At 36.7% G+C, this 21933-nt stretch overlaps 1 protein-coding gene across 4 annotated transcripts in view; it reads right to left on the bottom strand.

Moving 5' to 3' along the window:
• Nucleotides 1–21933, bottom strand: part of SRP54 (signal recognition particle 54) — a 135605-nt gene that overhangs the window by 63478 nt on the left and 50194 nt on the right. For 3 of the 4 annotated variants that reach the window (XM_051978035.1, XM_051978034.1, XM_051978036.1), the window contains exons 12-16: nucleotides 20705–20778; nucleotides 20348–20456; nucleotides 19217–19387; nucleotides 18398–18493; nucleotides 13580–14090 (exon numbers count right to left, since the gene is read on the bottom strand). In XM_051978035.1, the coding sequence (XP_051833995.1) occupies nucleotides 13999–14090; nucleotides 18398–18493; nucleotides 19217–19387; nucleotides 20348–20456; nucleotides 20705–20778 (542 nt within the window). In that variant the 3' untranslated portion in view covers nucleotides 13580–13998. Of the gene's footprint in view, nucleotides 1–13579; nucleotides 14091–18397; nucleotides 18494–19216; nucleotides 19388–20347; nucleotides 20457–20704; nucleotides 20779–21933 lie in introns of those variants that run through there. The other variant, XM_051978037.1, reaches the window with a different exon arrangement.

The raw sequence follows: 21933 nt of genomic DNA, 5'->3' as shown, positions 1-21933 counted from the left end.
CAATAATTACATTCCTAACGTGACTACATCATTCCCAAGACCTGATGGCCTGGGGTTTCTTGAAAAGTATTAGGGTCTCTATTACTATTGGGATTTCTACTACATCAAAAGGGCAAACAAACCTAGTAGGCTAATACTAACTTGATAAACTTAAAGACCTTAAATTCCAAACAGATATACAACCTAGGGATGGGCAGTAGTGTTGAGGTATTGGGGCAAGTTTCATCTCTGAAAGAATTCAGACTCAGTCTCAAATCCAAGCAAAGGCATTTATTGAAATTTGCATACTCATTATATTCCTTAAGGGAAGCAATAACCCAGCATAGTAAGTTGAAAGTTTATATAAAGAAAGGAGAGTAAGAAAAATAAGAGAATTGAGTAAAACAGGAAAACTGGACAATGTCACATAAATGCTATAAGGAAAAATCCCTTTCATATTTATTTCAGATAAGATCTTGCACATAGGCATTGTATGGGGAAAAGTCCTTTTGTCTGTGAATTGAATATCTGTTACCAGATATCCTGCTGCAGACAGATACCTGCTCAAGACCACTTGGCTCACCAGAGCCCACTGAATCAGAAGCACTGTATGTTTATTGCTCACAGCAGAAAACGTCTGCTTATTTCATTATTTCCCCCCTCAAGAAAAAGGAATCCAAATTCATTCCTGCCTCAATGGGTCCTTTTCTTGGGGGAGATAGATGATTTAAATAGGGCTTATTCAGAATACAGGGAATTCAGGGAAGCTCCAGTGAGATTATAGCCATCTAGGGCTATCATCTGAAATTTAATAGATTCCAGCCTAGAGCATGCAAGGCTAGTGTACAGATTCATGATGCATATGTCAAATATAATTGGCAAACAAAGATATATCCTTGGAGTCCACAGAGAGGATTCCAGTACTGTTCAGGAGCTTGAGATCTCAAAAGAACCCAGGGATCTTTGTGATTACATGAAAGAAAGAACCATAGTTGGGACACGGTACCAGCCAGGGGTAATTCCAGGTAGGGGTCACCTGAGAACACAGCAGCAGAGACTAGGTTTAAACAATGCAATAAAGTTTTTCTTATAATTGCATAATTATATTGTCAGGTACAGATTAGATTACTTAAGAGGGCTCACAAAGGAATGTTTTAAGATTTCTTGGTTACCTTGGTGATGTGTCAATCTCCCCTCTCAAGGTAACCAAGAAATCTTAAAACATTAACATTAAGTTCCATCTAACAGAGACAGGCAACTAACAAAACATTCCCTTTGCCTTTGATATCAGGGGTAGAGGGAATGGCCAAAGTTGGAATAGCAAAGGTAGAAACAGTTGGTTAGAAGAATAGAAGGTACAAAAAGTATAGTCTCAGATGTTTCAGATATCATTTGCTGTTTCTATACTTACATAAATTCTGTACCCAATTTCATAGAATTCATTTTTAAATGTCTAGTTCTGTTTTTCTTTTCCCCCTAGAAAGCTCATTTATAGCCTGTTCTTCTGCCTTTTAAAATCATCAATCTATATATATAGTTCTTAGAAAAAATTAGAAAACTTTCACATTATCTTGTTTAATCATTTGTTTCTTTGGAGGACTTAATGCCTATATTATAATGTGATCATAAATATAGGTTGAAATTGTGAGGTTTTCATACTTGCAGACTATTACAATAGTATAAATATATTAAATAGATTTAGTGTTGTACTTACAAACTTTTTGATTATAAATATTTGCTATACAGACTAATTTGAGAAAAGCCTAGAAAGTCTTACATCAACATACTGAGTGAAGCAAGCAGAACCAAGAGAACATTGTACATAGTGACAAGATTATGTAATGAACAACTGTGACAGAGTTGATTCTTCTCAACAATGCAGTGATTTAAGTCAATTCCAATATACTTTGGATGGAAAATGATGTCCCTATCCAGAGAGAGAACTATAGTGATTGAATATAGATCAAAGCATATTTTCACTTTTTGTTTGTTTTTTCTTTCTCATTGGTTTTTCCCCTTTTGATCTGATTTTTCTTGTACAACATAAAAATGTGGAAATATGTTTAAAAGAATTGCATATATGTAACCTATACCACATTACTTGCTGTTCTGGGAGGGAAAGAGATAAGGGAGGGGAAAAATTTGGAACACAGAGTCTTACAAAAACAAATGTGAAAACTATCTTTGCATGTATTTGAAAAAATACGACTGAAAAAAATTATTTTTAAAAAAGGAAAATCTGGGGCAGCTTAGGAGGCGCAGTGGATAAGAGTACCAGCTCCGAAGTCAAGAGTTCAAATCTGACCTCAGACACTTAACACTTCCTAGTTTTGTGATCCTGGGCAAGTCACTTAACCCCTTGCCTCAACGGGGAAAAAAATGGAATTAATTTTTTTTAAAAAAGGAAAATTTGCTATAAGAAATGTTTCCTTATGTTTTTGTCAATTCTGGGCAAAAGTTATATAGATTGACCAATTGCATTGAGCCAAATTTCATGTAAAGCTCCATAGAGTTGCCGGCATCAGTAGCATTCCTTAATGTTCATATCTGGAGTTTAATATCAACTAACAGTCTCATAAAGTCAGAAATAGCAAGTTCCAATAATCAGAGACTCAAATGAATTTAGCTCTCAAAGATCACATACCCTAGATATTAAATATTAATTATAATCTTATATTGGTAACAGATTCATCACAGAAAATAAACCAACAACCAAAGAGTTGAGATGTATAAATATAAAAATTCTAAATTGTATAGAGGATAGATTTTACAAAACAATGTTTATAGTAAATATAATCAATTATTAACCATGATCAAAGGGACTTCTCCCAGTATCCCTTTAAACAATGGGAACTTTGTTAAGGTGACTTTTAAGTACTTGTATACAATTCTCATATGTTTGAACTCCAGATCAAATAATAAACACAAATAAAATCAGATTTTCCATTAGGGTAACACAAGATAATTCACAAATTACTACTCTTTATCAACATAACTGTCACACTGAAATCCTGGTCCTTAATGACTACACATTTAAGATTGAAAACAGTAAGATCTTACATCTTTGTATTGTGCTCATACCTTCTACTGACTACTTGTTCTGATAATAGAAATTTGCTATAAAAGAAAAAAAAAGCAGGGACATGATTATAACAGAATCAAACTGGTCCTTTTGGTTTAAGTCTAAAGGAACATAGTGTTGTTAGGAGGACCCAGGTTCAAATACTACCTCTAACACTTAATAGAGCTTTGATCTGAAGTAAATTACTTAACTTCTATGGAACGCTATCGCTTCACTCATAAAATAGAGGCTTATATTCTTAACTTCATTTGATTTGACCTGACAACCAATCATGTAATAATAATTCCACCATAACCAGACTCAGAAATAATCAGGTGGGAAACACTCCTGATAAGAAGGAACGCAATGAGAAAACTTGACCAGAAGGATCCCACCTTAAGCTTAGGCAAAAAGTTTTTCCAGATTTTGTCCAAATATAATTTAGTATCACATCCTTTTGAATAGCTTGTGACATTTCTCTTGAATGGGAGGTTACTAACTTGATGACCCATCAGATAATGATACCTGAATTCAAAACTCAAAACAATATCAGTTACAGTCCTAATCACTGATTAGGATTAGTGAAATGGAAAAGCACCCCAAATGGGACCGTGAGAAACATAATCTTGAATCTTTGTAATTAGAAGTTTAATACTAATTCTTCACTCCCTAATGCAGATGGTATGTTTACACACCCAGATGTGCTGTCCTGAAAAACCTAAAACCTTGACAACTTGATAAACTTAAATATTACTTATTGCTGTCTGGGAATGACACCTTTAGAGTGATAACTTTTTGCCTCCTGTTTAGAATAGAAATTCCTTTATTATGACAAATGTATCAAGAAACATTTTGATGTCTCTCTCTTCTTTCTATAAATATGTGGCCCTGAGACAACTCATTTGCTGACTCCCCTGTTCTGGTGGGGTTCAGTCGCTAGCAATAAACACTCTTAAATTTTCATTATTTTGACTGCCTGGGTACTTCATTTGGAGGCCCCAGCAAGATAGTCTTTGGCTCTGTTTCGACAGCCAGTCCCTAGCTTTCCCTAGAGGGCAAAGGGGGTTACCATCTCTACGGGGTGGCCACCAAGAGACGTTCCTCAGCCTCAGACCTCGGTAATCCACTTTTGCATACCAGGAGAGGACCCATAAATTTGACTCAATTGGCTTTGAGCATTCTGGGGAACCAGTTTAATTCTGAGTGAGTACTCAAGGATAGTAGATAGTTACGCTGGACTCAGCAATAGTTATGCTTACCAGCCTCCACAGGACACTGTCAGTGCCCTGGCTGGTTGGTTGTCTGTTGTGTTCTGGAATTGTTTGTCTACTGTCTCTTTGTGTTTAAGTGTACTTGTGTCCATCTGCCTCTGTGTGCTACTGGCACGACTCTGGTTCCCCATGCCTTTTTGCACTATCTGATTATCTGGGCGTTCTCTGTAAAGGTAGAGAAATGCACTAAACTAAGGCTTGGAAGTCTAAATAGCTCTGTTTGGATTCTGGACGGGAAGACTCTTGTGCTACAACAACTTCCCTTGAGGCTATTCTAAAGTTTCTGAATAGCCCCTAGTCTGTATATGTTAAATCTTTTGTTTAATGTTGTAATTGTGCCCCTAGGTCTGAGTGATTTTTGTTCTGTGTCTGTTGTGTTGATTTAAAGAGCTCTGTTAAGTTTTAAGAACAATGGTTAAGGAATTTGGCAATTGATTGTTTTCCATGTTGCAACTATGCATGGTATAAAAATATTTTTTGTGATTTTTAAACTTTTTAACCTTTATACTAATTTGTAAGTAAAGGAACAAAAAAACTTGACTATTTTAAACTGGTGGGGAAGTTTTCCCTGAAAAGCAGGTTTTCAAAGCCTGCTAGAGAGGAGTAACAGCAATAAAACTTTATCTGCTTAATGCCACCTGGGAAAAAGAAGTTTATGCTAGTTATGCTTACTAGCTAGTTATAGCTAGTAAGGCTAGTCAAAGCTATGCCTTGAAACAGGCAGAAGGAAGAAAAACTCAAAAAAACCCAAAACTATTTGGTTTCCTTCTGAAACATTGGGTAATTGGTTAACATAATGGGTTATGATTGTTGGATATGTGGGTTTAATAAAGTTATTTAGCTATTTACTGTATTGTGAATCTTAAAACTTCTGAAGGGAAAAGGAGAGAATGATGGTGATTTATGAAAGACTGATTTATAGGAGCAGTTGTAGGTTTGAAAGGTTGAAAGGTTTGAAGAGTGAGGAAAGAGAAGAGGTGGGGGTTAAGAGAAACAGGAGAGGATCTTTTATCTTCAAAGGTAAAGATTCAACTCATTCCCCCTCTCCTCCCACTGCTTCTCCTACTTTAGCAATAGAGCATCTAGTAGAAGGGTTGTTAAAATGTGTTTATAATATGTAGCTGAGGGAAAGAGAAGAGTTAAATAGGAAGAGAAAATACCTTGCTGTTTCCAATCTGGTTATATGTAATCATTATATCCTAAATACTTAGGCAAATGAGTGTTTAGCCTGGTTTTCTGTTTCTAGACATTTGTGTCCGAAGATGTTCAGGTTTTTAAAGGTTTCTAAATGATGACAGAACAATTAACAGTGGTCTGTGAAACCTAACTGCTGTTTTTATTGGGATTACAGCTGACAGCCATTTGGCTGTCCTGTGAGACAAGCATGTTTCTTTACATGGGCAGTTGCTGGCCAGTCTATTTTGGCCCCCCCACATCTTGCAGCAGTCCTTGTGGACCAGTCTTTCTATCTCAGACTATCTTTGCCCCTTATCAGTATGAAGCAGTTTTTGAATGAGATGCTTCCCTTCTTCTCCCATTTATAGCCTGATATGGGGAATTGGAAAATGGTTGATGAATGACTGTTAAACCCTGCATGGGTCATTTATTACTGTATGTTGAGATTACGATGGAAATTGTTAAAATTGTGTAACGCCTGCTGTTATGTTTGAATGATTTTTGGGAAACCCTATTGTGCTATGTATAGGAATTCACTCTTGGGATTTATATGTGGGATGGTTGTTTGACGTTTGCTTTTTTTTTTTTTTTTGGATGATTCCATTTGCCTGAGAGAAAAAGGGAGGGAAGAAAAGAAAGGAAATTGGGGAAAGAGAAATGGGAACCCCTAGTATCCTGTTCACTTTGCCCTAGGTACTTCTGCCCACCTCCATCTCACTAGTTCAGATTGAATTAGAAGTCCTTTAAAGCAGTCCTTTTTCGTTTTTACTCCTTGCTTAAACCTACTGGAATGTGACTGCTGGTTATGCTTAATTTTGAAACCCCTTATTCTGTTGGAGTTGTTCTGGCAGACTCAGTGTTTGGCACTTCTTTTTTTGAAACAACCAGAAATCAGGCACCTTGGGACTTGGCAGTCTCTAGTCCTGTAACCCCAGGTTCTTAATTAATATCTCAGCATTCTCAAAGGACATTTCAGGCCTCTAAAATTTGGAGTTTGCCTGCCTTGATGGTCTAACTGTGCATACTCTCATAGCTCTGCTCAGAAATTTGTATCCTGGGTGGGGACAGGTGGAGCTACTCCAGGCCTCACCCTTCTCCCCTGGAGTGGGTTACCCCTCTGAATGGGCAGCACGACTTGAGCCCTGATGCTCTATAAGCAGAGGCTGAATTAAATGCACAAATGACTGCAGACTACCTAACATAGTGAACTGTCCATCTCAAACTGGATTCTTTGGCTGAGATGGTGCTCCATCTGTCATGCTGCAACAGGGAGTCTTTGTACTACTGTATAAACTCTGTTTAACTCTGGGGTTGTCAGGGAGAGACTTGCCCTTGCCATATATGTCCTTGCATTTTTCTACTTCTATTTTGGTTTATTTGCCTCAAATAGGGTTGGTTAACATTATGGTTCTGGGACCTTCCAGGTATCTAGGGGAAGGTAATTCAATAATTTAAATTGTGGCACAGTTCCCTAAATGGCCCTACCTTAGTTTCCCTGAATTGTTCTGCCTCAGTTCCCCTCTTTGCAAACCCTCTTCCTGTTCATTAGGACTGATATAATTTAGGGCTAGTTACTTGTAAAGGTGACAACTCCAAATTAAGGGGGAGTTCAAGGAAACCTATGGGCAACCGACCCTCCTACAGATCTTAAGATCCTCTGACCCGGCTGATGGCCAGGGGTGGCGGTGCCCTTCAGAAGGATGTGTGATTCTTCCAAAAGCCTTGAACTAACCTTTTGTTTCAAAACTATACTCTAACTCACTTGGGGGGGAGGGAGGGGAACCTCCCTTATACAATCTGTTTTGATTTCTTTATCTTACCTGGGATGAAATCCCTCACTGAGACTGCTTCCCGCCAATGCCTGACCTGTGCCAAGATGAACCCTGCCCATCCCCCCACTGGGAAGCCAATTTCATAGACATGGAAACCCAGGGTCAAAGACATAATTTTCTTTTGCTCTTTGTTGACACCTTCTCAGGTTGGCCTGAAGCCTTTCCTGTAAAACCGAATCTGCTTTGGCCAAGAAACTTGTGACTGAAATTATCCCCAGTTCAGACTGCCTTTCTCCCTTGGGTCTGACAATGGCTGGGCTTTTGTTTCTAATGTTGTTCAGTCCCTGGCACAGAACCTCGAGTTCAAATGGCACCTGCACTGTGCCTATGGACCACAGAGTTCAGGTCAGGTATAAGGCACGAACAGGACACTTAAGGAGCACATTTCTAAGCCTTGGTTGGGAACTGGCGAGACCTGGGTAAGAGCCTATTCCATGCTCCACCCCCATTCTTCCCTGCATGGGGCAGGACGACTCTTAGGATGTTACTAATGATTCCCTTTTTAAGTCCCTACAGGCCTCCAGGACACTCTGGCAGTGATCAGAGCTCTATATCGAGCCTTTGCCTGCCCTCCCCCGCCACAGCCTACTGGAAAGGACCTCCAACCAGGTGATTGGATCCTGTCCAGAAAATTTCTTCATGACTCTGCATTGGAACCCCACTGGACCGGCCCTCACCAAGTCATCCCTCCAATCCCTTATAAGTGAAAAGTGGCCTACTGTAAAGCTTGGATCCATTGTTCACATGTGAAGCCTTGACCTGCTCCCAATGAGCCTGCAGGAGCTGACTCAGGAAGATGGTGTTTTTATATCTTATCCCCTTTTATGACCTGATCCTCTTGCTTCCCCCACCCTATTGGGGAAGCCCAGCCACTATTCTCCCCATAGATATGTATGGATCTTAATAAGAACTACTGGGGGGGAAGTGGAGAACCGAAATGAGACTTATGGGCAGCCATGGTTCTATCCGAATCTATGTCAGCTCTTGGGAAGGACCTGGGGTATCAGATTTTATGTGGCAGGAAGAGATTTGGGAGCCCTGCTCATAATCCAAAGGAGCCTTCTGAGGGAAAATATCCCCATAGGCCCTAATGTAGTTATTAACCCCCCTCATTTAACCCTGAGACCAGCCATGACCACATCTCGTCTGGAGGTGGAAACCAGAACAACACTTCCTCAGCCTCCACTTCCCAGAGGACCACTGTCTCCCTATAACACCTTTATGTCAGTCCTTGATGGGATATACCTGCTGATAAACCTGACCAGCCCCACCCTCGCCACAAGCTGTTGGCTCTGCCTAGATCTGACCCCCCCCCCTACTTTGTGGGCATAGGTGCCACCTGGGGGACAGAGGCCTACTCCATCCACAATCTTACACTCTCAGCCAAGAACCTGCCCCCAGGTTCCCAGGTTAACTTTGGAAGGGGTGTAGGGTGAGGCATGGTGCATCAAATTGGAAGGGTATAATCTGGAATGCTCCCCATATAAAAAGCACTGTGTTGTGGTTACCGAGGTTCCCCCATACAAAAATACCGTAAACTCCCTAATACAGATCCCGACAGGGTCCTATCTTTGCATGTACCATGGGATTAACCCCTTGTATCAGTGAATTCGCTTTGGCCTTGGAAGAATCCCTCAAGCTTTGCTTACTTGTGTACGTGTTCCCTCAGGTGTAAGGACATTTTGGTCTGTTAGATAGGGCAAGGAGGGCTGCTCCTACTCTTGTGCCTCTTCTAGTGGGACTAGAAATAGCAGGCTCCATGGCTGTGGGGACCACTGCCCTGATCCATAGTGACAGCCAGCTGTTAGCCCTGGGTTCCCAGTTATACCAAGATTTAAAGGATCTGGAAAATTGAATATCCTTCTTGGAGAACTCCCTAAACTCCTTGGCAGAGATGGTCCTACAGAATCACCAGGGTCTAGATTTACTCAATCTTAAGCAAGGAAAGGTATATATGGCCCTCGGGGCAGCTTGATGTTTCTATGCTAACAACTCTGAGGTAATAAGGGAGTCCCTTCTGCAGTTAGGCTCAACACCAATCAATGTCTTGGTCCCAGTCACTTTTCAATTGCTCCCCCTGGGTAACCTCTCTTGTGACCTCCCTAATAGGCCCCCTCACCCTATTTCTGCTATATCTACTGATTGTCCCTTTTTTGATTGTTTAACCACATATATCAGGAAGAGGATTCAGGCCAGTAAGTTGTTTGTTGTGAGGGTCATTTACTCTCCTCTGGCCTCTGATAAGTCTAGTCTCAAGAAAAGGGGAGAGTGAAGTGGAAAAGCACCCCAAATGGGACCGTAAGAAACATAATCTTGAATCTTTGTAGTTGGAAGTTTATTACTAGTTCATTTCCTAATGCAGATGGTATTTTTACCCCCCAGATGTGCTGTCCTGAAAAACCTAACACCTTAACAGACAACTTGATAAACTTAAAGAAATACTGTTTATTGCTGTCTGGGAATGACACCTTTAGAGTGATAACTTTTTGCCTCCTGTTTAAAATAGAAATTCCTTTATTATGACTAATGTATCAAGAAACATTTTGATGTCTCTCTCTTCTTTCTATAAACATGTGGCCCTGAGACCACTCATTCGCCGACTCCCCTGTTCTGGTGGAGTTTAGTCGCTAGCTAGCAATAAATGCTCTTAAATTTTCATTATTTTGGCTGCCCTGTGTTTTTTCTCTCGCCTGGATACTTCACTAGATACAGCTTTTTTTTTATTCTTATTGAATTGCAAAAAGCAATAAAAAGTTGCCAGGACTCAAACTAAGAGATTTACACAACACCTTTCACTTGTTTTTTCTTTTCCTCTTCTCGAGTTTAAACTCATCCTGGTGTAAAAACCAATAATTAGAAAGCATTTCTATATAATTACTAACTTGTAGATTCTCAGTAAACCTATTTCTTACTTTAGAAACCATGTAATCCTAATAAACTCTTTTCCTAGGGTTGATGACTTTGCCCACACTGAAAAAAAAGAAAGCTAGCAAGCTTACAAATAATTGAGGCAAATCTACAGGGACCCCAAAAGATAGGGCTGATCCTGCTGTCCCTGCCTACCTGACCTTCTCTATTCTTACAACTCCTGTGGCCTCTGTCTTCTGACACCCATCCACCCCTATTTTGTGAAGGGTGAGAGAGAGGGCAGATATAGAACAACCCTGCTATATATCCTCATACACCAAGGAGGATTGCTCTGAAAAAACAGCTATTACAAAAATGGATAGAAGTCTCCTATAATTTATAATTGTTTCCAATTTTAACAGACACATCAATTTAAAGTTACATTAAAATTAACCAGTACTTAACTTTATTTTGTAAGACTCCCTAAGTTCTAACTAGATTGTATAATCAAACTCAACTGCTTTTTGGTTGTTTTTGATTTACACAATTTGCATGGGTCAGGGTTTTCTTCCTGATAGTTCCAGCCAGGGTCAGAGACAGGGACTGCAATTGCCTGCTAGTTGGGGAGGTCTCATCCAATTTGTCTTCAAATTTCTAGGCGAGGTCTCATTCTTTTTTCAAGATGTAAAAATGGTGTTATAATTAAGAGAGCCATTGACAGGCCATCTCTCCAAGTGCTCTAGATTGTATTAGGGCCAACTCTTATTACCAAAAAAAAAACCATATATATATATATATATATATGTATATATGTGTATGTACGTGTATATATATATATATATATATATATATATATATATATATACACACACGAGGTATCTCCCTTAAAGATTTTATAATGTAATTTTTCAAAAGACATCTTAGTGGGGAGTCCCACAGCATAAAGAATTGTTCCATTATGTCACAAGCCTGAGGTTTCCTTCCCTGTGGTCACCTGCCTCATCCTGCGTTGGTTTGGAAGATAACAAACTCAAGGGCTCAGGAACACAAGGGGCCTCAATGAAAAGATCCCAAATGAAACAACCTCCATCCAGAGAGAATTTGTCAGGCATAGGTGCTTATAGATAATGAGACCTAAAAAGTCCTGCCAAGACTTCCTAGGTGCTTGGGGAACACAGGCTAAAGGGAGGGAGAGACATAGGTTGGGTGAAGGAGAATCTGATTCAAACACTGAACTTCACATTGGGCAGCAATAATATTATCAGGGCACATGTCTCAGTGTTTTTCTAAAAGAATTCAGGCTCAGTCTCCAACTCAAGAAAAGTAAGATGAGGGTTTATATAGAGAAGGGAGAATAACAACTAGAGAACTGGGCAAAACAGGAAAATTAGGCAGTTTCAGATAAGATTTTTTTTTTTAAACACATAGGAAGGCCTAAGACCCACCAAATATGGGCACTATATATTTATCACTCACAGAAGAAAGCTTCTGCTTATCTTATCAGTTGTAGGGGCTACTCCACTGGGAACCCAATTGGAACTGGCCAGTTATGCAACAGTTTTTTTCCCACCTTCTTCCCCTTACCTTTCCTCTATCCACTTAGCTATCATACCTTTACCTACAGGTGCTTTGCCCAAAGGAATGTAAATTTTTATTGCCAAAATCTTGCAAAATTCTTGGGGTAACCCTTAAACCCAAATCATTCTGGCTCTCATGGATGGGTCAGCAATAGGTCCCTAGGTCAATACCCTTTTGGTCATCATTTGGGCCCAAAATGGCTAAGTAAATAGCAATTATTCTGTTTGGGGCAGAAACCCTGAGGATCTTGCCCTCCCAGATTGAATTTTTTTTAAAAAAACTAGATAAAAGATGCCATTCTCTGCTTCCTTAATCACTTTGCTTCAATGAAATTCAGTCAAGTTGAGAACTGTCAAAGACCTTACTTTAAAAAGGCCAAAGTTTCCCATTGCATCCAGGGCCATCTCCAGTTATCCTGATCTATTCATTGCCACTGCACCCAGATGGCGTCAGAGGATCAAGTGAGGCCAGTGACTGTGCACAGCCCTGCCTCTCTTAAATCTAATTCACTTGCATGTTATTGCATGTTATCATCTCCTTGATGTCATGGTCCTCTGTGAGAAGGAAGGACAAACAACAAAAATTCAAATCACAAACTGGAAGAGCAAAGAAGAAATTACCTTTTATCTATAAAAAAGGAAATAATTGGTGACTAAACAACAGAATTACATAAGAGAAACAATTTTGATCATACACAATTTTAAAATTTTTGAATATCTTCAATGTTCATAGAGAAGATGCATTAGCTAGTATTCAGAAAATTAAGTAACTAGCCCACAGTCATGCAAGTTATGTTTAAGAAGCATGACTAGACCTTATATTCTTGACCCCAGTGTTGTCCCTCTACTTTCCTATGCTGTGTCTCTTTATTATTTCATTTAATTTTCAGTTTTCAAAAATGCTCTAATTTTCAAAAAACAGGAAAAGAACATAATCTTTGAAAAGGCTAGAAAAAAAATTACAATAATGTAACAAGTTTCACAGCATAATGTTTAAATCCCAACAGCTGTGATTTGGCTACAATTTTCAACAAAAAAATTACAATAATGTAACAAGTTTCACAGCATAATGTTTAAATCCCAACAGCTGTGATTTGGCTACAATTTTCAACAAAAAACCCGATATCAATTAGTCATCATCACATATAATAAGATTTTTACTGACAACATATTACTGCCAGAATTTCTGTATAGTATCAGATTTAACTCATTAATTTCTTTCCAGGAAAAAACTAGAAATATCAGTACTGTGTTAAAGCCTGACTTTTAGTCCAAATAAAAACTTTTGAATTAAGCAGGTTGATTGCTAAGGATTTAAATATTTTAAAGATACTAAAGATAAAGATTTTTAAAGTCAAAAGAAAATTTACTTAAATTTTTACAAAGTACTTAATAATTTTATAGCACTTTCTACTTTCAAATGACATTTGTAGAAGTCAGACTAGACATTTGTAGAAGTCAGATTTACATTGGTTAAAAAATAAAAATAAAAACCTCTTAAAGGAACATCAGAGACTTTTATATTAATGAGACTTCTGAAATTAATTCCCTAAAAAGTTAACACCAGCAAACATTTATGTATATTTCTTTACAGTTTCATAAAAATCAACACCTCATTCATATTGTGAAGCAATTAAGCTCTGATTTTCTCTGGTAAAATATCTTAATAATACTGTGTTACATGCAACTTTTAGAAATTTATGGTTAAAGCACTAACCATATGTTCCACAAAAAAAAAACTGTTACTTTTGAGACATGGTATTAGCTCTACATTTGCCTTTCTTCATCCTTTTTGAAAATTACTATTTTAAACTACAAAGAAAATTAACAAACCCCTTTGATTACAACCACTTTAAAGTTTATTTACAGGATTTTTTGGTGACATGTAACAACTGACTTAGACAGTTTACAAATATAATGGTTACCTTTTGAGACAAATAATTAAAAACTAAGTACTAAATTTTACATCATGATTTGTTCCACTTAACAAGTGAAATTTTGAGACAGAAATTAATGAGATCTGTTCTCTTAAGCAAAAATATGTGATTTCCAGAAAACCCCAGAAACTCAGAAGCCTGAAAAGAAGTCTGAAGAGATCAAACTCCCAAATATTTCTCAAACCCTTCAAAAAAAGTAGGGGAAAGAAAAGAGAAGGGAGAATACATCTCTTTGGCTTTACAAAAAGGAGAGGGAGGAAAAAATCTGAAATCTCAGCAAAGAGTATTACCAACTGAGTTTATATTAAGGAATCTTCTTTACATATTATTGAATCCCATCATGCCTTTCATATTTCCAGCAGCTCCTTGTTGAAATTGCCTCATCATCGACTGCAGTCCCGCCATACCTCCTAAAAATAAAGAGAAAGAGAAGCATCAGTGAAAGACAAGCAGAAACAGAAACCAGAGCCAGTACTTTTTTTTGTGTGTGTGTGTGCTGAGGCAATTGGGATTAAGTGACTTGTTCAGAGCTGTGCGTATGCGCACGCGCATGCACACACACACACAAACAGTTAAGTGTCTAAGGCCACATTTGAAGTCAGGTCCTCCTAACTTCAGGGCTGATGCTCTATCCACAATGCTACCTAGCTGCCCCCAGAGTCAGTACTTTTAAGTAAAATACTTAAGGAATACACAAAAGGAATGTGAAGACAAATGCTAGTTTTTCATAAATGCACATTTTAAATAAAAAATTATACTTATAACTGTCTGTAGACATTTGTAAAAAGTCAAGTCCTTGGGAAACGAATGTGAACTATCTGCATTTTTGTTTTTCTTCCCGAGTTATTTATACCTTCTGAATCCAATTCTCCCTGTGCAACAAGAGAACTGTTTGGTTCTGCAAACATATATTATATCTAGGATATACCGCAACATATCCAACATATATAGGACTGCTTGCCATCTAGGGGAGGGGGTGGAGGGAGGGAGGGGAAAAATCGGAACAGAAACGAGTGCAAGGGATAATGTTGTAAAAAAATTACCCTGGCATGGATTCTGTCAATATAAAGTAATTATTAAATAAAGATTAAAAAAAAAAAAAGGATCCCAAGATGGGGTGAGATATTTAAATGAAAAAAAAAAAAAGTCAAGTCTTATGTATTTAAATGATTTAAAAATTTGGGCATACAATAAAGCATAGAAATACAACACTGAAAAGCTGTCTAGTATATAAAAATATATTTATTTTGCTCTGCTAGGAATTCATTTATTAGCAACTATTTAGGTACTTAAGAAACTCTTAGAATAAGAAGAGGTCCTTTGGAAGATGCAGAATTTAAAGTTTCTTCCTCTGTCTCACTTCTCCTAAACTAAATCTTTATTCTCATAACCTTTATTCCTTTCACTGATTCTACTTCCTCAATTGTGCCCTAGTTTTGCTTCTTTTATATATTGTCTTCTATCCTTGAATCTCTTGCCTACCAATATCATCACCAATAAGACATAAAGCATTTATTTAATGTCCATTATGTGCCATGCACTGACCTATGTACTGGAGATGCAAAGAACAGCCAAAAACAATTTCTGTTCTCAAAAAACTTATAGTCTTAAAGATCCTAATTCTCTGTTCACAAATTCGAAAACTCATTTATATTTGAGAACAAAATTCTTTATTATTTTCAACCTCTAACTTATAACACTTAAGCCTGTTTTTCACCCTCACCACAATCTTTACTTCCCTCTCCTGAAAGTTCTTTCACAAGCCATAAACCTTGTACTGAATATACATTGCTTTCTTTCATGTCTATCTTCTCCATAAAATAATTTCAAATTAATATATCCTCTATCCCTTGTCCCATTACTTTATTGCAAATCATGCCTTGCCAACTCCAATCTTCAATTATTCCCATTAGCCACAGCCTTAATTTATATTCCTGTGTTACTGAACAAAACTGGAGGAAATCACAAAACAGCATATAGTATACATATGTATGTTCCCAAAGGCTTCTCAAAGCCAAAGTATCCAAAACAGAATTCCTCCACTAAATCTATGCTATCTCAAATTAACCTATTTTTATTGAGGATAGTGACTATTACAAATTCATATTACCTAATCTCAACTGGGCCCTCTCTTTAGCAAGGAAATCTTTTGATATATTCCTAATAAATTTGCTTTTCTACTCACCACAGGAGTCATTCAAAACTCTTTTTATTCATCCTCAAATTTCCTATGGAACCCTTGGTCCCAATCCATCCCATCTTCATCAGTAAATTTACTGGATCCTTCCTTTCTGACTACTTTGAATATATCTCCTTCATCCTTAAGAAATCCTTATCATTTGATCCTACCATCCATACTGACCATCATTTATGTATCTCTTCTTTCCATCATAGCTAAACTCTTCAAAAAAGTCTTCTGCACTCACTGCCTCCACTCCCCATCCTTTCACTTGCTTCTAATCTCTCTTACTCAGTCACTATCTTAGTGTGGACCTCATTACCTCTCCCCTGAATTACACTAACAGATTGCTTTTCTTTCAGTCTTTCTTCCTTCCAAGCCATGCTCTATATGGTTGCCAAAATAATCTTCTTAAGGCGCACATCAGACTGCGCTACTTTATTCAAAAACCTTTTCTCTACTGTCTCAAGGATAATACACAAAACACCTTTCAATTTGGCATTTAAAGGTACAGACAAGTCTAATCCTAACCTAAACCTAACCTAAGATTGATTTATGTCTTCTTTTTTCTTCTTCTTCTTCTTTTTTTTAATAGCTTTTTATTTACAAGTTATATGAATGGGTAATTTATAGCATTGACAATTGCCAAACCTTTTGTTCCAATTTTTCCCCTCCTTTCCCCCACCCCCTCCCCTAGATGGCAGGATGACCAGTAGATGTTAAATATATTAAAGTATAAATTAGATACACAATACGTATACATGTATGTCTTGTTTTTTCAACCATAAACAACTCTTGAGAATTCCCCTCACACTCCTCTAACTCTCACAAACCTATTTAAAAAACAAACAAACAAAACCAACTAATATTATGACTGAATCTGAGCAAACAGAATACACAGTTACCCACTTTACTATGGAAAGGAGGGATGGTTACTTTTGTCTTCTGGAACCAAATAAAAAGTACAATAATTAAGTATGAATGTCTATTTTCAATTATATTATCATAGCAATTGCATATATTATTCTACTGGCTCTACTTTCTTTGCTCTATATCAATTCATGCAAATCTTTCTATACTTTTATGAATTCCTTATATGCAACATTTCTCAGAGTGCATTATTCCAAAATATTTATGAACCACAATTGAATCAATCATCCTCAATCAATGGACATCTATTTTCTTTCAGAGCTTTGTTTCTATAAAAGAATGCTTGGTGTTATATTTTGGAATATAAAGGATCTGCTTTAGTTTGTGACTTCTTTTATGTATATACCCAGTAACAAGAATTGCTAGGTCAAAAGGTTTGAATAGTGTTTTTTCCATACAAATCTAATTTGTTTTCCAGAATGGCTACAACAACAAACAATACATTAATCTCACAGCAGTTGCTGGAATTACTTTTCATTATTCCCCTTCATTGTAGTCTACCATTAGTTAAAATAGACTACCTGATAGTTTATAAAATCATCATTCCATCTACCACTTCCCATGCCTAGAATGCACTACTTCCTCATCTCTAAAAGAATCCTAGCTGCCTTCAAATGAAGTACACTTCATATACAATGTCTTTCTTAATACTTAACCTTCAATTATTAGGATTCTTTCCCTCTTGAAATAACTTGGTATTACTTTGTACATAATTTATATTTATTAATTTGTATTTCTCCTTACTAAAAATCTAGAAGACAGTAAATGAGATAGAAAGGTGAAGCTTTCTCAAAAAGTCTGAGACTAGACCTGGGTCACATGATCTCTATTTCCAGAGCAGGAAAATAAGGCCTTCCGTCCCAGGTTGCAGGAAGTTACATGATCTCAAGGCCTAGAGGTCTCTAAAGGTCAGATCCTAAGTCAGTGACCGGAAGTTATAGGAAGTGACATGATCCACAGGAAGCAGACATCATTAGTGACCATGGGTAATGATTGCTACTTCCTTTGAGTCTATCCAATGAAAAGGCTTGGGTCTTTTGCTATTTAACCAGCTACAACTTGCTGCTGAGCAGGTCTACTAGCACATGTTGGGAGCTGAGATATCTACCAAGTGTGCTTGGGCCTCTCCCTGCAGGGACTAAATAAATGCTTTCTCTTTGTACATGAAGATGTCTCTAGTTAATTTGGGAAACGAGGTTTTGCACCTATCCCACACAACAGAAATTGTTTTAACTTTTGACTTTTTATCTCTACCATTTTGCACATAGTAGCTACTTAATTAATATGCATCACGTTGAATAATGTATTTTGGTCATCTCCCAATTTTTCAAATTAGGAAGTTGAATTCATAAGAAGTTAATCAAATTGCTCCATTATAAAACTGGGTACTAGCAGAATTTTGGTAAGGAATAAAACCTTCTAAAAAAAAAAAAGAAAGAAAGAAAGCCTTCTAATTAAAATTTAGCATTCTTTCTACTTTCCATGAACTTTCTATACCAAATGCCACTTTTCTGATTAGTGAAGTTCCATTAGTTTAAAAATGTATAGTCAAAATGTGTCACCGATATCAACACTTTTAACTTCATATTGGAAACACTTAAAAATTACCCATGTGATGAAGAACTCTGGGATCCATCATTTTAGCCATTTGTTGGTTCAATTTTGCCATCTGGGACTGGCTTACATTTTTTGACATGTCACCTCCTTAAAAAACAGTACAAATATTAAGTATCTGTTAGTATGTTCTATTTCTTTTTAGGTTAGACACATTTAGAATTCATATATATTATGGTTCTAAATAATTCCTAATAACCTTTTGCTTTATTGCTTCAGTTAGTACTCCGATTTTTATACTATTAATCTTAATTCTGTCCTCAGAGGGACAAAAATCTACAGTAGTGGTCCTCCTGTAAAATGAATTGGTGTCATTCTAAAAAAATTAATACTAACAAAACTGAGTATCTGCTTCACTTTACAAAAACTTAGAAGAGGAAAACAATAGGAAGAAAGAAAAAAAAGGAAAGGGGTTTAAGATAAGAGGAAGACAAAGTGAGCAAAATGATGATAGAAAGAATATCTGTACATAAGAGATGTGTGTCAACTTTTAAATTTCTGAAAATGTATGTAAAATGGTTTTCTTTGTTTTCATGAATAAAGATACTCTTCTCATCCATCACGATTTTTTAAAATAACAAATTAATTTCATAATTGCTTCCCGTTAATTTGAACTGGAAATCAGACTGTCCTCATAAATCACAATATGTACTCTTGGATTTCTAATGAATGTAACTAAAAACTAAATTTTTCCATGTTCAAGGCCCACTCTCTCCTGAATTTTAACTTTTAATTTTCTTTCCATCTTCTACACTGCCTCTTCAAACTGATGATTAAAATTTTTTTAAAAATTAATTATATTACTTTTCTTACCTTTGAAAAGTCCTTTGATACCACCCATTTTTTTCACCATCTGGGCAAACTTAGTATATTGTGTCAAAAGCTCCTGAACATCTCTTGTTGAAACACCTGATCCTCTTGCTACTCTTTGGATTCTTCCTGGTTGCTTACTGAAAACCTTTGCACCATCTGTACTGTCAAGTTCTACAGAAGAGAGTCAAATAATTCCACTATATTTCCATATTTATAAATATGTCATCCAGAAAGGTTATATTCTTTCACAGTTTACTTCTGAAAATGTTAAAATTATCTTTCTAAATGGCACTACTTGCCCTACCCTATAATTTATTTCTTATTCATTTATTTTGTCTACATAGCAGAAAGGAAAGAGGCAGGTCTTACTTATATATTATATATGACTAGAGTGCCACTAATCAAGTCATTACTATTAAAATAGCACTTATCATGATGCTATAAGTACATGTCATGCCAAAAAAATCAGAACTATCTCAACTATCTGCCTCTGTTTTTATTACTCTGTAATTCTTAGAAAGAGCCTAAGGAAAATAAATCATATCTTTTTTTCAGCTATTGAATCAATAACTATTTTATTAAGTACATACAATACATAAGGCATTATACTAAGCATTAGGAACATAAAGGAAGAATCTTGCTCTCAAAGATCTTTTATCCTAATGGGGAAAGCCACGTGTAAATAAACAGGCACCTACAAGATACATAGAATAGATAGTAATCTTAGAAGGAAAGGCTCTAGTACTTGAGGCAATCAGGTAAACCATCTGGAAGAAGGTGCAATTTAAGCCTAGTGTTGAAGGAAGTCAAGGATTCTAAGAGATGGAGGTGGGGAGGAAAAGCATTCTAGATGTGAAGGACAATCAGTGCAAAAACATAGACAGAGGGGATGAAGTGTAATGGGAATGGGATAGCAACTATCCTAGTATGACTGAATTATACTGTGGAAGAAAACTGTAAAGGCAAGAAGGGGACAAGCTGTGAAAAGCTTCAAATGCCAACGAGAATATTTCATACTGACCTGAGAGATAAGAGGCAACAACTTGAGTCTACTCAATAATAGGGATGATTCTGTCAGATCTATACTTTCTCAAAGTGAAAATATGTACTGTCTACAAATAACTATCTTACCTTGATCATTCATACTGTCCATTATTGTCATTAGTTTTTTTAGCCTTGCCATTGACTCTTGTTCATTGCCTTTGCTCATAAAATCTGTGCCAAAACCAGGGATCATACCCTAAAATCAAAATAACAATTTTTTATTCTCATGACATAAAACAGAATATAATATTTAAACATACTAAAAATATTTTAATATTACCACATTTGTCTAGCTAAGAATGTTAGCTTTTACTTTGATTTTAAAATAAAATGTCTAACATCCTCTTATAGCTGTCAAAAGTAGTTACAACAAGGAAGAACAGAATTTAAAATGTTTCCGCGGATCTCAAATACACCAAGGTAAAGAGTTTTAAGATAACTAACCAATATTTGACTGAATGGGCCCATTTTCATGATGTTTTGGAATTGTTCATACATATCTCTCAAAGTAAACTGACCTGAAATAAAATAAAAACAAATCAGATCTAACAGAAATATTTGATAAAAAAAAAATCTAAACCATAAATATGAATTCTTCCTAAGGAGAACTCAAGCTCAGAACGATGTATCCATTTGAATAATATTAAACACTTATGTGCAAGGCCCTGTGCTAGATGCCATAGGAAATATAACAATGAGAAAAAGTTCTCTACATTATATAAGCCTACAGGACATGAAGTAACTAAAAGGCTATGTGACAAATAAAACTATGCCATGGGAGAAGATGACACCATGCTGACCAAGGGACAATAAAGGAGGTATTATATGAGAGAAGCAGAGTAGAATGGCACCTTGGCCTGTGGGAATCTTGAAATATAGAAATGAGAGGCACTAAAATCAAAAAAATCAGAAGAAAGAGAGCCAGCCCATGTATTTTGTTTTCTCCACTGACCCAAATGAGCAAGCACCAGGCATGAAAAATTTAATCTAAGAGCAAAGAAACCAACTGCTTACTACACTACCCTATCCCAACCCTTGACAAGTTTTCTCACTTGTCCAGCATACCCTGAAATCCTTTTAACAGGATAGTCTTTCTTTCCATAAACAAACATAAAAGAACTTATAAGCTAGCTTCATTTATTGGTTCCTAACTATAGACAAAAAGAAGATATGCAAAAAATCATTTCATATCCTAATGTAGCTAGGCCTAGCTATACCTTAGCAGAATTTCTGGTTAGAAAGGATTCAAGATTATTTATTATGTGAGATATATCAAGTACACAAGCAGATTTTTGGAAACATGCTTTTTTTTTTTTTTGGCTGAGGCAATTGGGGTTAAGTGATTTGCCCAGGGTCACACAGCTAGGAAGTATAAGTGTCTGAGGCCACATTTGAATTCAGGTCCTCCTGACTTCAGGGCTTGTGCTCTATCCACTGCGCCACCTAGCTGCTCCTAGATTTTTGATAGATAAATATCATGACAGTACCATTTCAGGTAGAAAAGAGAAAAAGAACAAAAGCAGAGGCATTAAATGTCCAAGGATAATGACTAAACTTTGGCCAATGATAAAAAGTTCATATAAGAGTAAGGTTATGTGTCTGGAAAAAGAGGTAGAGACCGGACTACCAGATTATTTTACAGACCACCCAAATATTAAAAAAAACTGTTAAGT

Source organism: Antechinus flavipes, chromosome 2 (assembly GCF_016432865.1).
Source record: "Antechinus flavipes isolate AdamAnt ecotype Samford, QLD, Australia chromosome 2, AdamAnt_v2, whole genome shotgun sequence".
Taxonomy (NCBI): Eukaryota; Metazoa; Chordata; class Mammalia; order Dasyuromorphia; family Dasyuridae; genus Antechinus; species Antechinus flavipes.
Note: the sequence above shows the minus strand (reverse complement) of the source record. Positions and strands in the feature narration are given on the sequence as shown.